General features: G+C 40.0%; 1 protein-coding gene across 1 annotated transcript in view; it reads left to right on the forward strand.

Moving 5' to 3' along the window:
- NYAP2 (neuronal tyrosine-phosphorylated phosphoinositide-3-kinase adaptor 2) overlaps positions 1–17,393 on the forward strand; it is a gene marked incomplete at both ends in the record, with an annotated part of 244,552 nt that overhangs the window by 193,576 nt on the left and 33,583 nt on the right. Inside the window, one exon of the mRNA XM_082841248.1 lies at positions 5,550–5,653. Coding sequence (XP_082697374.1) covers positions 5,550–5,653 — 104 coding nt within the window. The remainder of the gene's footprint in view (positions 1–5,549; positions 5,654–17,393) is intronic.

The raw sequence follows: 17,393 nt of genomic DNA on the forward strand, positions 1-17,393 counted from the left end.
TACGCATGTGTGCATAATGAATTCATAAGTAATCATCTCAGCCTGCCACTGCACGTGAAGTCATAACCCACATGAGCCATGTTGGGACTGAACAGTCGACCGCTGGGTGACCTGACTTTAAAGCTACCGGGTGGCTGGCCGGCAAGGTCAGCCGCCATGTGTGATGAGTGGTTCGTGGTTATATTGCAGTCCCTAAGGGGGTGGATGAACCAAGACACGATCTGGACCACTGTCCAATAGGGGTAAAGCAAGGCCTTTGTGGGTCACGATGAAATTGGGAGTTTGCTTGGATTTTAGTAAGTCTCAGTCTGTGCTTTAGAGATATCACTGTCTATGCTTGGAAGAGGCTGATTAAGTCAGAGTCTGACTGGAAACCTAGCAGGGGAAATTAATCCATAGGTACATTGGGTAATATAAAAGGCATTGGATTGTGTCACTCATCAGATAATCTCTTCAACATACCCTTTAAAGGAACCTCATAGTAAAAAAACATTATTTGCCATCCTTTTCTGGGAAAAAAGGTTGAATTTTCTCCACGTGACTAAATGTGCTAATGCAATAAAGGGATATATGGAAACATCGGCTTATTATGAAAACGTGTCAACCAGGATTCTGATAGATGTTTTACATTTATTTTATATAGTAAAAGATGATTCCTTAAGAGATGCTAGGATTTATGCCTCCTGGGAAGTTAGGTTCATTTATAAGTTAGAGTGATAGGTTATGTCATCGTGGGACACATTTATATTTGAACACTCTTATATTTTCAAGAGTGGGTGGGTAGATACTAGAATCACCTGCACAAAACTTAGGGAGAGTTTCCCTAGAAAATCATGTACCCTTGAATGAGAATCACTGCTTTGGTAAGTCGGGGAGCCAGACCTTGAACCCAGGCCTTAAAACATATTCTATGTTACCGTCATTGCCACAATTTGCTTTAGAAGTTGCATTGACGTTTTCTAGGTTAATTTGAGTGTCTTCAGTGAAAGAAAAATCATATTCATTGAACACTTACTTTGTGGTCCTCACCAACATAGATACTCAGAGCCACAGCAAGCAGTGCAAACGGTATATAAGTGCTGAGCCTATTTGGAAGAAAGAGGTAAACAAGGTTGCAGGATGCGTTACAATAGATGTGCACGTTGAAGCAGGCCTTAGAAAATAGATAACATCTGGTCTGATGAAAGGCCATGCGTGGGGACACCTTGTGAAGGACAGAAGCAGGGTCAGATGTGGAGACCGAGAAGAGATACTGAGTTGTCTATGCTTTGGGGAGCAGGCAGCCACGGAGAGCACAGTGGATCAGATCAGATGGGGCCAGATCACAGCGGGACCTTTGAAAATTAGCCAAGTGAGTTTGAAGTTTTTATCATATGAAGTGGGGACTAATTTAAAACTTTTGAATAAGGTGTGTGATCTAAAAGCAATTTAAGAAGTTCCGCCTGGCATTGTGTACAAGTTAGTTTTGAGCAGAGAAACTATGGGTATGGGGACCAGCAGGTAAATTTTACATATATATATATATGTATATATATATATATATACACACATATATATACACACACACATACATATATACACATATATATTTAATTATATATAATTATAATTATATATATTACCTATGTTATATATGAAATTATTTTTGGCTCAAGTTGTTGAATACCAAAATTGTGGTAGCGTCTGTGAGTTGAAATAAATCACAAAGAAAGAAAATTACCACAGGACTAACTTTATAGAGAGAGGAAAAGAAAGCTCTGAACATAAAAAGTAAGCTTCTAGGACAATGGAGGTAATGTTCCTCCTATAAATGGGAAAATCAGAAGGATACCTAAGATGTTGAGAAAAAGCTATCATTTGGTCCTCGTTTATTACTATTTTATATATAGTAATGTGTATATTTTAATCCCAAACTCCTAATTAATCCCTAGTCTCTAGAAGGCACTGGGGCTTAACATCAAGCAAGGAAGGGTGCAAGGAGAGGACAGACCTGTAGAAACCTCCATGTGACCCAAGAGGGAAAAGATGATACACAAGAAGCCATGACAGTGCACATGTTCTGAGGGAGAAAGTGCAGAGGGAGAAAGCAAAACAAGACAAAAAGACAAATAGAAAACAACAGAGAAGAGAGAGGTGAAGCCATAAGCATCGTAGGTGGAAACGGTTCCGTCTTTTATCCACCATTAGCTCACCTATCCCCACTCTCCTAGATACCAGAATATGTGATTCATTATTATTTCTTTATACTATATAAGCAATAAAGTGAATACAAGGAATACATCCTGAAATAGTTTTGACTTCTGGGTAGGTTGGAAAATAAACCTAAGCACGCGTGGTCCTCCCTACTTCAGCTTTTACCACCTGCTCAGCACCACTGGCAGGTGTGAATTATCACAGCGTTTTTTTTTCTTTAAATAATGTAGACCTTTTTTTTGTACTTGTCTTTTTAATTTTTTTATTGAAATGTAGTTGATTTATCATGTTGTGTTAGTTTCAGATGTACAGCAAAGTGATTCAATTATACATATATATAAACATATATTCTTTTTTTTTTACATTCTCTTCCATTCTAAGTTATTACAAGATATTGAGTTCAGTTCCCGGTGCTCTACAGAAGGTCCTTGTTGGTTATATCTTTTATATATAGTAATGTGTATATTTTAATCCCAAACACCTAATTTATCCCTCCACTCCATTGCCACTTTGGTAAATAAGTTTTTTTCTATGTCTGTGAGTCTATTTCTGTTTTGTAAAGAAGTTCATTTAGATCATCTTTTTAGATTCTACAAACCATAATTTGAACAGACACATGCACCCCAACGTTCGCAGCAGCCCTGTTTACAATAGCCAAGACATGGAAGCAACCTAAGTGTCCACTGACAGATGAATGGATAAAGAAGATGTGAGATGCATACACACACACACACACACACACACACACACACACACACACACACAAAATGGAATATTACTCAGCCATAAAAAGAATGAAATAATGTTGTTTGCAGCAACAGGGATGGACCTAGAGATTATCATACTAAGTGAAGTGAGCCAGACAGAGAAGGACAAACATCCTATGATACTACAGCTCTTTTAGGGCCCAGCCTTCCCCAGCTCCCAGAACACAAGGCATATCTTGATCAATGATACCATGGCACCCTGTACTTCTCCTTTCTAATTTTTCTGAATTTTCAGGAAACCATTTTAGGCATACTGTTTGTCTCCCCTGAGTAAACATAAACCTCATTAAAATATGGGAAATTGGTGTCTTCCTCACCCATATTCTTAGCATCCACTGCAGTGCTTTGCACGTGGTGGGCCCTTGATAAATGTTTGTTGAAAGAGCAAAGAACAAATGAGCTCTTTAACTTTTACTGCCCACAAAGTAGATGTCAGCATCCTTCTAACACCTGTTCATTCCCCCAGCAAATGTTCTTCTACCACTGATAATTCCACCGAGAGGGCTGATCACAGCTGCTTTTATATAATCAAATGTATAATTTGTTGCTTAATATCTTTGCTCCTGGATAGATTGTAAGTCTCTCTTAGGGCAAGAGTGGGTTTTTGGTGACCACACTCTGTACAGTCCCTGGCACATAGTAGGTATAAAATAAATGGATTCTGAATAATGAGTAAAGGATTACATTCATTTGTTTTGAAAAGAAATAAAACTTAAATAAAACTTAAATAAAACTTAAATGATATGAAAAACATTTTCTAAGGTCCTATAGCTAGTGGAGTCATCTCATAGTCCAAAGCCTGCTTATTGCCTTTTCTTTCTTGCTAAATCAGAAGCACAGAGTAAAAAACTATCTAATTTGCCAAGAAAGGCTATTAGTACCCGTTAAGATAATTATTCTAATATGGACGTGAGGCATTGTTTAATAGTTTGAAGCAGGGGTGGGAGAGGAAGGGTGTGTGTGGGTGAGGGTGTATTGAAAGGTCTCTGTGTGAATGGATGCCAGCTTATCTTATTCTTTGTATCTGTATCTGGTGTCTGTGAAGGATGGGGAGAGAATGGCCAGAAGGCAGTGAGCAGAGGCTGAAGTTAGCCATAGGTCATGTGATGCAGACGTAGCAAAGCTTTTCTCTGAAGAGCAGCTTATATAAAAGTGGCATAGGGCTTCCCTGGTGGTGCAGTGGTTGAGAGTCCGCCTGCCGATGCAGGGGACACGGGTTGGTGCCCCAGTCCGGGAAGATACCACATGCCGCGGAGCGGCTGAGCCTGTGAGCCATGGCCGCCAAGCCTGCGCGTCCGGAGCCTGTTGCTCCGCAACGGGAGAGGCCACAACAGTGAGAGGCCCGCGTACCGCAAAAAAAAAAAAAAAAAAAAAGTGGCATAAAGATAGTGTTCCTATCCAGCACAGAACTTGTTCTCTAGCATCAGCTTGCCACTGCTTGGTAAATTAGTGATGTAATATCATTTGAAGCCACTAGTTCAGAGAGTTTCATCTTTAAGTCAAATTTATTAATATAATGAAAAGTTTTTTTGAAAAGTGCTTGTGTATTTGCAATGCAAATATTAACCTTGCTGAGCCTCAGGTTTCTAATTTGTAAATTGGGAGCATTTATAGCTAATTCATAACTCTAAAGATTATCTTTAAGATTAGAGATAATTTAAGTGCAGCCCAAACAGAAGCTGGGATATACTAGGCACTCAAAAACTGACAGCTAATATAAAAGTTTGTGGCAAAAGCATAGATGTCAACTTTTCTTTTGATGCCTTCTTCTCCTTTATAAATACCTTCAAATATGTCTGAAAATCAGTGTCGTCTGTATACCATAAATTCTGAGCTGCTTGAATGAAGGGAACTCTTTCCATTCCCCAAATTGCAGTCTTCAAAGTATCTTGATAATGACCTAGGCAGCCTATTTAGGCTCCTTAAATAGAGGAAGAGTTAGGGGAAGGCTTTTTAATTTTGGAAAATAATATTATTATGAAAGATGTCAAAAGTCTTCGAAGTGGTTATACAATTCAAAGCAAATGAAGTTAAATTAGAGAAATGTTACATCAAAAGCATGGTGAAAGTAATCAGCACAATATAGACTTGAAAATTAGCAAGTTAGGAAAAGGAAAAGAAGGAAAGAATAAGAGAATGAATGAAGAAAAGAAAGAATGAAAGGAGGGAGGGATGGAAGAAAAATTTGGAGAGGGTGGAAAAGACATTTTAGGACACAGGAGACCCTTGGACCAAGACTGAAAATGAAGCACCAGAAATGGTCATGTCACTGGCTTTTTCCCCAGTGGGATTTTGTTGCTTCAGTAATCGCTCTATAGAAACTCACTCTAAATAGGGTAAAGTGTGCAAGGCAACAAGGCGTGGAACTTAAGTGGTTTGTTCTTTATTCCCAGGAGCTGATCTGTGAACAAGGCTCCTTTTAGAATCAATTGTTATGAAATTGTTTCATCACCTGCCAATGATTAGTAAACATCAGAAGAATTCGGTGTATTAAAAGAACGTGTAGCAAAACCAGAAGAAAGCCTGGGGTCCAGTTCATCCCTGCAGACTTTGCTCAGCTAATGCTCTGTCTTTCCCCCTTGTTCACAGAACCGAAAGTAAGCTGCAAACTAGGCCGGTCTGCGTCCACATCAGGTGTGCCCCCTCCATCCGTTACTCCTCTCAGGCAAGCCAGTGACCTGCAACAGAGCCAGGTACCATCATCGTTAGCCAATCGTGATTGACTTCCTGTGATGCGACATGCCAAACGCTTTCCACCTCTGTCTGTCGTGTGTTGCTGTAACAACTTCTGCGTTTGCTTTTATTTTTCTGTGTGTGTGTGGGTGGGAGGGATGAGCTGTGGCCGTCTGTGTTTTCATTCAAAAAGGAAAGTCTTTCTTCCTTGCGATTGGTGAAACTTTCTTCGCTGTTTGTTACCAAATCATTTTTGTCTCTGGTTTCCATCATTCTGTACTATAAATGTAAACTTGTACTATATGTATTGGCTTAGTGGTTATTTTTTTAAAGTTCTTTCTCTCTTCCGTGTTTTGTGTACTTTTATACCGTCTCCAAAAATTTATCAACGTTTGATAAATTTACTGACTTTGTTTTATGTAGATTTCTTTTTAAATGTTTTGTCCACAACCCTTGCACAGATGTTGTCAATGAATTTGTACATATTGTTTAGTTCCTATCCTATTATGCTGTAATATTTGTGGCCGTCTTACTTTTACTTTTATTTAGCTTAGAGCATGACTGTAAGACAGTGAATATCGATGTCCTGATAAATATTCATATACCAACTCATTTGGATTGAACATGGCAGCCGGTCTTTTTTCTTGGCCATAAAGACAAATTGACCAACCAGATAATCTAGGTATTTACCCCAAACTGTAGATTAATAACGCAATCTTTAAATAAATGACTCTTCTCTCTTATACCAAAAATATCAGAAATGTTCTCAGTAAGGGAATGTAAGTGTTTATGCATGGTATATGAGATCTCTATTATCATTTGGAGAAAAGATACAAGGAATAAAGGCATAAGCTACAGTATCATTTAATCCTTTAGAGTACAGTATGTTGCTCTGATGTTCATTGGTACATGCTTGTGTACGGAGGATATAGTATGGGGAAAAATCACTACGTGTAAATGCTCTATCTATAATTCATCCAATAGGAATTCAGTACAATGACAATTTGTGAAGCTTAATTGTTGTTACTGTTAAATGTATTATGGGTGTTAAGTAGGATAATACCATCCTGGAGTGGTTTCTCTCTGCTTGTCCCAGCTTTAATGTTCACTTTCATAAAACTCTTCTGAAATTGTAAATTATAAAACTAGCAATGATACCTCCATGGGAACTGTCCGTTACTGATTAGCAAATTACATATTCATCAATTATATAAATGTCAAGCTATTTTAAAAACATAACCAGGAAGAATAATTGCATTTTTTCTAATGGGAGACAGGGTGCTTTATAGTATTTTGGTCTGGCTTAAATATGCACAGGATTTGATTCATGAATATAAGAGATATCTACAAATGCAAGAGATGAGAGGCTCCTCTCAAGAGCATCTCAAGTGCCATTTAGAATTTCTTGTGTCTTAATTTAACATTTTAAATGCTTTGTAACCAAATGAATCCACCTCAAACACTTTTTTGGGTATAAAAGGGGTAGAAACAATAAGACAATGAATAAATAAATAAATAACACAATTAACTTCACTAAGATAAATTGCCACCTTAGTTGATTAAAGCTATTCCAAAATATTACATTTACAGATTTTCAAAGCTTAAAAACTTGAATACAGAAAGGAGAGACCTTTAGCTAGCTGGCGGAGGATTGCATCAATACAATCAATTTTCCAAGTATATATACCTTGCTATTGCATTACCTCGGTATCTCAGAGAGGTTTTGTGTTCTTTGTTTTCATTTGCTTTTTCTCCTAATTATCTTTATAGTTGTTTCATCCTACGCCCCTTCAATTCTCAATGAAAGCAGTTTCCTGGGGTAACTTACAGACAGAAACAAGGTGCAACTCTGTACCTTTGCATTATCAGCTCTTCGCTTACCTGGTAGGATGCTCTTCATTCTTCAAAACACAGCAACAGGAGAAAGACCCTCTTGTTACTTAGATGCTGCACTTTTTCTCTCCAACCAGGAGAAATTCTGGCACACAGCCACATCATAGAAGGGGTGTCAGGGCTGCAAATTAGAAGGCTGGCCTCTGAGTCTCTCCCCTGTGGCTTGTGACCAGATGTAGTATTCACCTCTTCCCATATGCTAGCGCTAATGGGGTAAACATGGCTCAGAAGAACCTTGCTCTGCATTCCTACAACTTGGAATTGAACTAAAGGCAATGGGTACTTATTGAAGACCCTCTTCTCACCTAATTCCCATGCTCTTGACTGAGATGTCTCCTTAAGTTACAACCAGGATGACACCTCCCTAGGCTTAGCCACCCCAGGCAATGGTGAAAGACATTTAAAAACATTGAATATTCGTACACAAACTAGGATACGGAACACCTAGCATTATCCGACAAATAATCATCCTGGTCACTTTTTTAAAAAGTGTTTTTCCTCCACCGGGATTCCTGATAGTTATTAAAACACAGAATGCTTAATAGACGATTAATAGACTTAATAGATGATTAATAGACTTCTTACTAGGAAATCTTTGGAAGACCATGTGATCTGTTTCAGACAAACAAAAGCAGTCACTGAAATAATTCCAGTAGTTCTTATCTATTGAGGAGTCTGGCTTTAAGAAGCCATATTAAGGGACATTTCTGCTCATAGAGAAGGAGCTGTGTTTTTTTTTTTTTCCAGGTTGTTCACATCTTATCTCTTTTCAGCTCCCTCAGTACTAGTTTTTCACCCACCACTTCAGATCATGGTTGGAGCTTTCTGAGAAGTATTGCAGGAGGAGACAGAAGGGACGGAGGTTACTCCAGCAGAGATGGGTAGAGCTGGCCAAAAGGGACTGCCGCCCACCCCCAGGAGCCTAGGCCAATGATGATGGACCACCCCTAAAGAATCTGGAGACAGTAGTGATTGACTGACCCGCCGAGGAGCCCGGGGCGCATAGTGACTGCCCACCAAGGGCATTTGTGTAAAAATAAAAGTGGAGGTAATGTTTGCTTGGCTATGCAGTCTGTTTCGGCTTCAGGTAATATAGGAGACACAAGATTTGTAGAAATGTATAGTCTCATCTGACTGGAACTTTAAAATACGTAGGAGAAGACGGGAAGTTCAAGAAAGAAATATGAGTTCCAAAGCATTTAGAGCTTCTTACACAACGCGTAATACTCTCTAAAACTCGGTGAGATGAAAAATAGATCTTTTCTTTCTTAATTCACTCCTGAATAAATAGAGCAGTCACGGGGCAATTAGGGGAAAGTGACATTTCCTTGGAATTTTATGGCAAAGCAGCCACATATTTTGGCATTTGTCATAAAGCAAACCTTTGGAAATTAGATTGAATTTCTGCAGCTTCCATGAGAAAGCTATTTTATTTTCTTATTTATAAAAGCAAAACGGTATAGGAGAAATATTTTGCACTTGAAGCACATCACTTTATCTTTTTTTTTTCTTCTTCTGTAGTGAAGTAGAAAGCTGTGTACTCAGAAGAAAGAAGTGTGAGTGCCTCTATAGACAGCAAATGCTGTTCATGTGATCCCTCCATCTCTGGACTATGGTGTTAGTGACCCCCATTAATCTGGAGATGGGGCCATCTCTAGTTTTACTGCAGCAGGTGATGGAATAGAAACTAAGGAGCAGGGCCATGAGAAAGCCAGTCTTTCCTTCAAGGAAGGAGCAGCTAGGGTGTGTCTCCAAAGTGCCAGCTCTCTTTGGAAAAATGTTCCCAAGAAATGTCTGTACTTATTTTTTCTGGGAAGGAAGGAGATGAGAGCCACATACTCTGACACACACACACACACACACACACACACACACACACTCACTCTCCCAATATACTTATGCACATGAATACACACAAACTCTCACATACTCTGCCCACTATCTCACACACACACAATCACACACTCACGAACACACACACTTCACATTTTTTAAGTAACAGCCCCCCAAGTCAAATCAGGGAATCACAGAGCTAACAGTGACCTAAGTGTTGAACTGAGAACTCACCTTCTCTCTGAGGTTTGTCAGTTGTTCTAAACTAGATTATCTCTGATTACCCTTGATGTCAGGAAGTGGGTACAGAAAGCCATCTGTCACTTCCTTTGGACGTACATTTCAAAATCTGAGAGCCCCACATTTCTCCAGAAATTTAAAAATCGCCCCTGAAGCTGTTCTCTTGTTCCTGGGCCCTGTGTGGCTTGAGAGCTGCCTTCTCACTACCCAGAAGTGGCCTTGTCCAGGCTGGTCCATGCTGTGCACTTATAAGCTGTTATCCAGGGAAACAAGCCCAGTTCCTTTCAACTTGCCCCTTCAGGATTATTTCTCAAACATTTATTTTTTTTTAATTTTTTAATTTTTTTTTTGCGGTACACGGGCCTCTCACTGTTGTGGCCTCTCCCATTGCGGAGCACAGGCTCCGGACGCACAGGCTCAGCGGCCATGGCTCACGGGCCCAGCCGCTCTGCGGCATGTGGGATCTTCCCAGACCGGGGCACGAACCCGCATCCCCTGCATTGGCAGGCGGACTCTCAAACACTGCACCACCAGGGAAGCCCAAACATTTATTTCTTTTGATGGCAGTCCTCTGGGCTCCCTCCAAGCTTCTAACATCCTCCTTTCGCTTGATGACCCTGCTGGGGCCTTATGAGAGCCTGCCCGGGCTCCTGCAGAGCAGAATACCTTCTTTTTTTCCCATGTGCTCCATGTCTATGTCTGCACGCCAGCATGTGGCCAGCTTTTCTAGATAATGGAAGAATGTACTAGCATCCATAGCTTGATGCATGTCTAGGGTGTGTTTCTGGACATGCCTGGATGTCAAAGTTGTTTTCTAGATATAGTAAAAAAAGGGAGCTAAATCACCCAAAGATAGAAATTAGGGATCAGTACATGTGAAAGACTAAGACTGAGAATTTAAGGTGATTCCCTGACAAAGACTTTACCCAGTTTACAATGTGACACTCAACGACTTTGGTTGACTTACTAAATATCTCTCTCGATAAATGTCTCTTTCTAGATATCCTCGAAAAAATGTTTTTCTCACACAGTCTAACTTTGTCTTTGCTCTTGGTCTTTAATACCTTCAGAGTCGTGAGGTGATTTGATTGGTCCCACAGCCTCTGTGCTTCGCCTGAAAGCTTGGAGCAGACCATTGCTCCTCCTCAGCCTGTGTGTGAGGTCTGGGCTTTTGTAACTCTCAGGCAATCAGGACGTTTGCACACAAAACTTGTAGGAGCCTGGAGAGCATGAGGAAGACTAAAGACAAAGGGATCCTGAGTATAGTAACATAAATACTCGAGCAATGACATGGAAAGGAATTCTCATTTCAGCCCCTCCATGCCTGCCCACGTTTCTCAGTAATGTGAACTTAAAGGGTATGTTCTTATTTAATTTCAGCTTCTGTGCATTGGATCAGGTAGAAAAAGGAAAACAAACCTAACATCTGAAATAAAATAACACACAGTGTGAGAACTGGGAGTTTCAGTTTTATTCAGGGACTTACTGAGGACGATAGCCTGGGAACTATAGCTTCTCAGATAGCTCCGAGGAACTGCTCCAGAGAGGTGGGAGGAGACACCAGGGGAGAGGGGTACGTGCTATCAAGCAAACATCTCAGTAGAACGTTACTACTGCTAGTCACGAAGAAAGGCTATCTCAATTAATGATAGTAGTGTTTTTTCTAGGTATGTGAAGTTGCAAGAATCCAGGTTCATAAAAAATTTCTCTTGAAATATTTCTAACTATCTGAGGGCCTGTTTTTGCCTGTTTTCCCAGGGCACCTGATCTTCACCCTGAATTCCTTTCAGGGTGTGTTGCAGGTCACTGACTGCAGTGGCTAATGACTCAATCCTTGTAGAACTGGATGGCGAGTGACATTCCTTGCCTTACAAGCTCTAACAGTAGAAAAGCTTCAGTTCTCTTTAGAATTCCTGTGCTGCCATTAGTGTAGACGTGCCTTGCTTTGCCAAGACCATACTTGCTTTATTCCAGCCCTGGGTCCTGGAACATATGTTATGAGGTTTCATCTGATCAGTTGTATGTACAATGTCAAGTGCTCCTATCTAGCAGTCAAGGTTTTGTGTTTGATGGGAGAAAACAGAGGAAGGAGCAGAGTATGTGGGTGGGGAGCATGTGGCTCCCCAAGTTAACGTGATGAAGGGGCCCCGTTTCTACCATCCCTTGCTTATGTGTTGAACAAACCTTTTTTTGAGACCCTGTGGTATTCCAGGTCCCATCATGCCTGAACTAAGAGAATGTTTACATCGCATTTGTACCTTTATATGGCTGGTTTGATCGTATGCTCAGGGTTACATCATATGATGGAAATGGTAAAAAAAAAAAAAAAAAAAAAAAAAAGCAGAAACAGAACATATAACCAATTAGCAAAAGCTGAACTCACTTCATTCATGCACAGAGATCCCCACCCTCACAGAGCTTCCTCCAGGTTATGCAATAGGTTTTAAATAACTCCTATTGTTTTTTCATCCTGCATACAAGTTAACCTGACATATATTTCCAAACATGGAAAAGCCTGATGGGGGGGGGGGGGCGCTTGGAAAACCCCACTAAGTTTCCAATGCCATGTAAAGATAAGATGTTTACGGCATCTTATTGGAGAAGGGTTTATCTGTAAGAACTTCAAATTGTAAAATAAAATGCTATCTTAACAAAGATTATGTTACAAAGAAATTATAGTTATTTGTTATAATAATGTTATTTACCAAAGAGATTGGATCTAGGCTTGTGAAAAGTGGAATAAATTCATGTTACAAATAGGAGTGTCAGTGGTTATATTGAGCGATTGCTGTGTATTATGGTATCATTGCATTAAAATAATGCAAGGGCCAAAAAGTAAACAAACAAAGGCTTTGTCTTCTGTGTGTCCTCTACAGTCCTGTCCGGTTGATTTATGAAGATGGTAGGCTTTAGTACTTTGTGGGGCTCCCCATAATTAGTGTCATATTTAAAGAAGAAACAAGATTTTGTTATCACCTTTCAATAACAGTAATATGTGTCGTGACTTCTTTCATACAAAGAATTCAGACAAGATCAGGTGTGTTCAGGGCGGTATGGCCGTAGACCAGATGGTAGAAACTCAGATTGCTTTCCAGGACAGACCACAATCTGAACTGAGAAATGTTGACATATTATGTAGGCATCATGTGCTTGTTAACTGCTGTATAGTTCACGTGGCAGAATATTTGGGGTCACTTTTTAAAGGACAGTAGTCTCGTGACCAGTCTCTCAGTAACTTCAAGATTGAGTAGAATGAAACCACACAAACCCATCCCTTTGCCCCCGTTCCAATCCCCCCACCCAATAATCTTGCATTTATGCCCTTGGAGTAGGAGGCAGAGTGTGACAAAACAAGGGGATGTTCTCTGAGAAATCTTGAACGCCTTGACAAACAAGGGTAGGGGTGGGGCAAATGGCCTCGCAGGGTGCCCGCCTCTGACTACGCCTAGTCTCCTGTACCTGTGTGCATCCCCTTCAGCGTCAGAATTATCAACTTAACCATCCAGCTACGGGGAAAGGTGTGAAGCTGCTGAGACGTAGAGTCCAGCATTCTTTAACACGTGGAAGGGATAAAATGTGTCTAGGGTTCTTAGATGAAGTTTGCCGGATGAAAACCATGTACCATTTGCTGTCATCTCTGATGAGTTTATTGTGCGCCAGGATGGTTTTGAGAGCTTCCTGACATCATTGTAGGTGTGCTCTCTACAGCCCTACCCCATTATTATCCCATGACAACTAAGGGTACTAAAGTGAGGTTATACCTTGTCCAAGTTTTGTACCTATTGTCAAAATGATCAGTCTATGATGTCAGTCTATGAGTCCCAACTACTCAGCTGGTTAAAACTGTGAGGTTTAGAGGATGTAAGACATCCATCAGAACCGTGGCTCCACCCGTTGGTTGCTGTGTGACCTTGAATACATGGCTCAACTTTTCAGAGTCTGTTTTCTCATCTGTAAAATGGGGGCAGTATTATCTGCCTTGTGTGGTTGTTGAGGATTAGTAAGATAACATATGTGTGTAAAGTCCTGGACAGACATTACCTATTAGAAAAATAAGAATTCTTTCCCTTATAGCTTTTCCTTCTGCCAAAATGCAACTTTCCTGCTTGCTGGCAAGTCCTAAGGAGAAGAGTCATTGTAGTCAGTGGTATTTCAAAAGGGATGGGCATGGAGGGAACGGTTCTGTCCACCCTGTATCACTGACCTTGTATAGAACTGCTAGCACGTGGTGTTAATAAAAAGCAGTTTTTTAGTCAGTTTTATTACTGACTTTAAATTCTCTAGACAGCGTATCTCTTTACTGCCAGCATCTGAGACAGATTGGTTTCTCCTACCACCTCTTGGTACACTTGATAGGATTATATTCATTATTCCTTCTCCTCCAAATAGGAAGTTAGATATTTAGTTATTTACCATGTAATAAGGAGTCTGTATCTGGCATTTCTTCTTTCCTTGTAGGGTCCCACGTGTGGTTTGGAAGTAAAGTGAGTAGAAGTCGACTAAGGGTATCAATTCAGAAATGTCACGGGTCCCCTAACACTGCTTTACTCTCCTACTTGGGTTCCAATGTGAATGAACTTAATGAAAACGTTAGAGCTGCTGGGGACGCTGTTATCTGCAAAGACACAGGATACAGTTGTTGCAACTTCAACATTTACTTAAAGTTTCCCCAGACCACACTTTGAGAGGATTTGTTTTCTTATCTGCACATGTATTTACCCACAAGCATGCCCATTATGATGTCTTATCCCACTATATCAGTTTAACTTTTATATGCCCATTATATCCATGTCACTTGTTTTTATCGTTTTTATGTTTTTCCTTTTAAATGAAGAAAGCACTAAGGATATTGCATTATAAATGTTATGGAAACAAGGAGGCCTAAATTTTAACAACATTCCATCTTGCCAAGTGAATGTGTGCCAATCTCGTCCCAATATATGGAGATCAGTTGCCACTACTTGGTGTTTCTTACGCAAAATCAGAGGCAAAGGAATATCTTTTATTTTTTTATTTATTGTAGTTTTTGGAATCCTCCTTTGTTCCTCTTCAAATGCCAAGAGTGGTGTAGTTTACTAAGCTAACAATAATATGGATGTGTCTGGGGAAGTGAAACTGAAGATTTTAAATCCATTTACTGTCACATTAGTCTATACCATGTGTTTTCAAGCAGATCTTTAAAGTTTCCAATTCCGTGTCAAATTTTTTTTTTAGGAAATAGAGGCTTTGGGAGGCAGTTGAAAATATTTAGCTGCTTGATTTATTCAAAATGTCAGTAGAGTTGAAAGTGAAACTTTGGCTTCAAGTCTAGAGGACAAATTATGAATTTATAACTGTAGGTCTTGTTTGAGTTGTACACATAGAGAGCAATTGAAGGAGTGTTAAAGCTTTACAGATTGATAACTCCATTTGAGAACTAAATGCTATGCTTGTATTCTGCTGCCAGTTATTAGCAGACATCGCATTTTAGAAGGCTTCCCCATCACAGGCTCCAACTGTTAAAATGCAGGTCAGGCCCTATATGGGCTGGCCAACCTAGTTTGGGGAAAATAATGTAACATTGGGCGGATACGTGGCGCCACCTAGTGTCTGAAGTGAGCTTTGCAATCTGTATTTAGATTTTAGAAAGGATTGAATTAAAACTGCTTTATGTCAGAGATGATATGCTGTTTGGGATAATAAGCATAATGCTTATAGAAAACCAGGACAGACTTTTTGTATGATATTTGTTTTGGACATTTTTCATTACTTTAGTTTTGTAATTTTAAGGTGTCTAACTTTTAAATGCACCTTTCTATACTTTTGTGTGTGGGGAGCTAGTATCACAGCCAGTGATCTCTGAGTGTTATATATTATTTATGAATAGATGCAGATGTTTTCAGTAGGATTTATGACATTTTCTGTGTATTGTATTTCTCTAAATCCAGACTGCGCCTCGAAAAAGGGGATCATCATCCCTATTTTGAAGACTGAAAAGTGAAGGAACAGAGATAGCTTGGCTCACTGGAAGAATTCCTTCTTGGTTTTGTTTGAGATTAACATGTTTAACACACATGGCTTAAGATTCATTCCTGAAAAGAGCAGTCTCCCTAACCAGTGGGTAAATTGACCTCTAACTTAAGTTAGTGTGGATTAGCAAGAAATGTTTACATTATATTAATATTGGTTCAGAGTTAGACTACACTTGACTCAGAATAGTAAGTACAGCCACATTGTGAGTGCCTCACTCAGAGTTCTGGAGAACTTCAGTTTCTCCACCCAGCTCACCTGCTGGGCAAATCTTTGTTCTTTATTCTGTGCTGCAAGTAAACATTAGCCTTCAGGTGGAAAGCACCTTCCCCAAATAAAGCAGATTTCTAAAATGGTTTTCATTGAGGGCTTATTATGTGCTTGGCACGGTGTCCAGAATGCCACATCATATAATTTTTATTCTCACGATATGCTCATGAAGTAGGCAATATTATCCCCAGTTTACTCATGAGAAAATTGAGGCTGGAGAACCTGTTACCTGTTGAAGGTTTATAGCTAGGAAGTGGCTGTATGGACATGAGGTGTAAGTCCAGGAGGTTCTAGCCACTAAACTTCTGCTTTATTTTCTACCATAAATAACTGTCTCTCTGAATTTGCTCTCTTTGTAAAACTCACCTTCCTTCATTTTCTTTCATCCATTTATTTGCTCATTCTCTGACTTTCTGGGTCTCGCCTTATAACTTTTCTAGATTAAAAGCTACATAGCAGAGGGGCAAATTCAATTCAGACTTCAACTGAACAAGGCACCACCTAAGGCCAGATCTCCAAAGGTGAGACGGGGTTGGGACTGTAACTCCTGGAAGGAAGCTCACTGTCACTCAGTTGCATCATTTTTTTGTGGACCACGGGCTGGTGTTGTGAGAGCTCAGCCAGGCAGGTGTGTGCGTGTGCGTTCCTGTGCCAGCGTGCACGTGCGTGCACACTTGAGAATCTCAACACTTGAGTACATCTAACTCTTTTCGCATTCTGAAGAGAAAATACATCCCCTTCCCAAACATGCACTCCTGAACCCCAGCATCTAGACTACTCCTGTAGATTTAACCAACAACACACAAAAGACCAAAAATGCATTCAGCGAGATTTATCTGGCTTCTGGGCTTTTACATCCATCCAATGAGCAGACACTTTAAAGGGGGTGGGGAGGGGTGGAGAAACAACCCTACTGTCACTTCAAAGCCTTTGTTTTCTAAAGTAAATGCTGCATTAGAGCTAGTTAATAATCCCTGGTTGTCAGCTATTTTGACGGGGATAGTATGTGGAATGTTGCATATAATGACTTCCTTTCCAGAAAATGAGGAGGTTATTTGAAGGAACAAAAGGTATCAGGTGTAATCTTACCCAACCCAGTCAATTTTGCATATGAAAGTGGGGAGAGGCCTTTCAGGAGAAGCCAGCAGAGCCAAAGTCACTTGCCATTCAGGATACAACCTAGGAAGGAACACAGTCTCTCCTGTCACTTCTCTGATATAAACCCCAGTAATGGAACAGGAACCCTTGAAGAAGCCTTATGTGGGAAGCGCTTACATCCAATGGTGGCTGTCCTGGGCTTCATGGAATTTCCAGGTATTTTGATTTCTACATCCATATGAAATGAGATAATTCATACGAAAGCACAGTTTAAACCAGAATGTTTAAATGGAGGTGCCTATTTTCAGTCATTCATTTATTCAACATATAGGCTGTTTTTGTTAAACTTTTTAGTTGAGTAAAGAAGTACAGAGCACTGTCTCACCTCTAAGAAAGCGTGGTGCATTGGGGGAAACA

This window comes from Leucopleurus acutus, assembly GCF_964270905.1.
Source record: "Leucopleurus acutus genome assembly, chromosome: 6".
NCBI classification, from domain to species: Eukaryota; Metazoa; Chordata; class Mammalia; order Artiodactyla; family Delphinidae; genus Leucopleurus; species Leucopleurus acutus.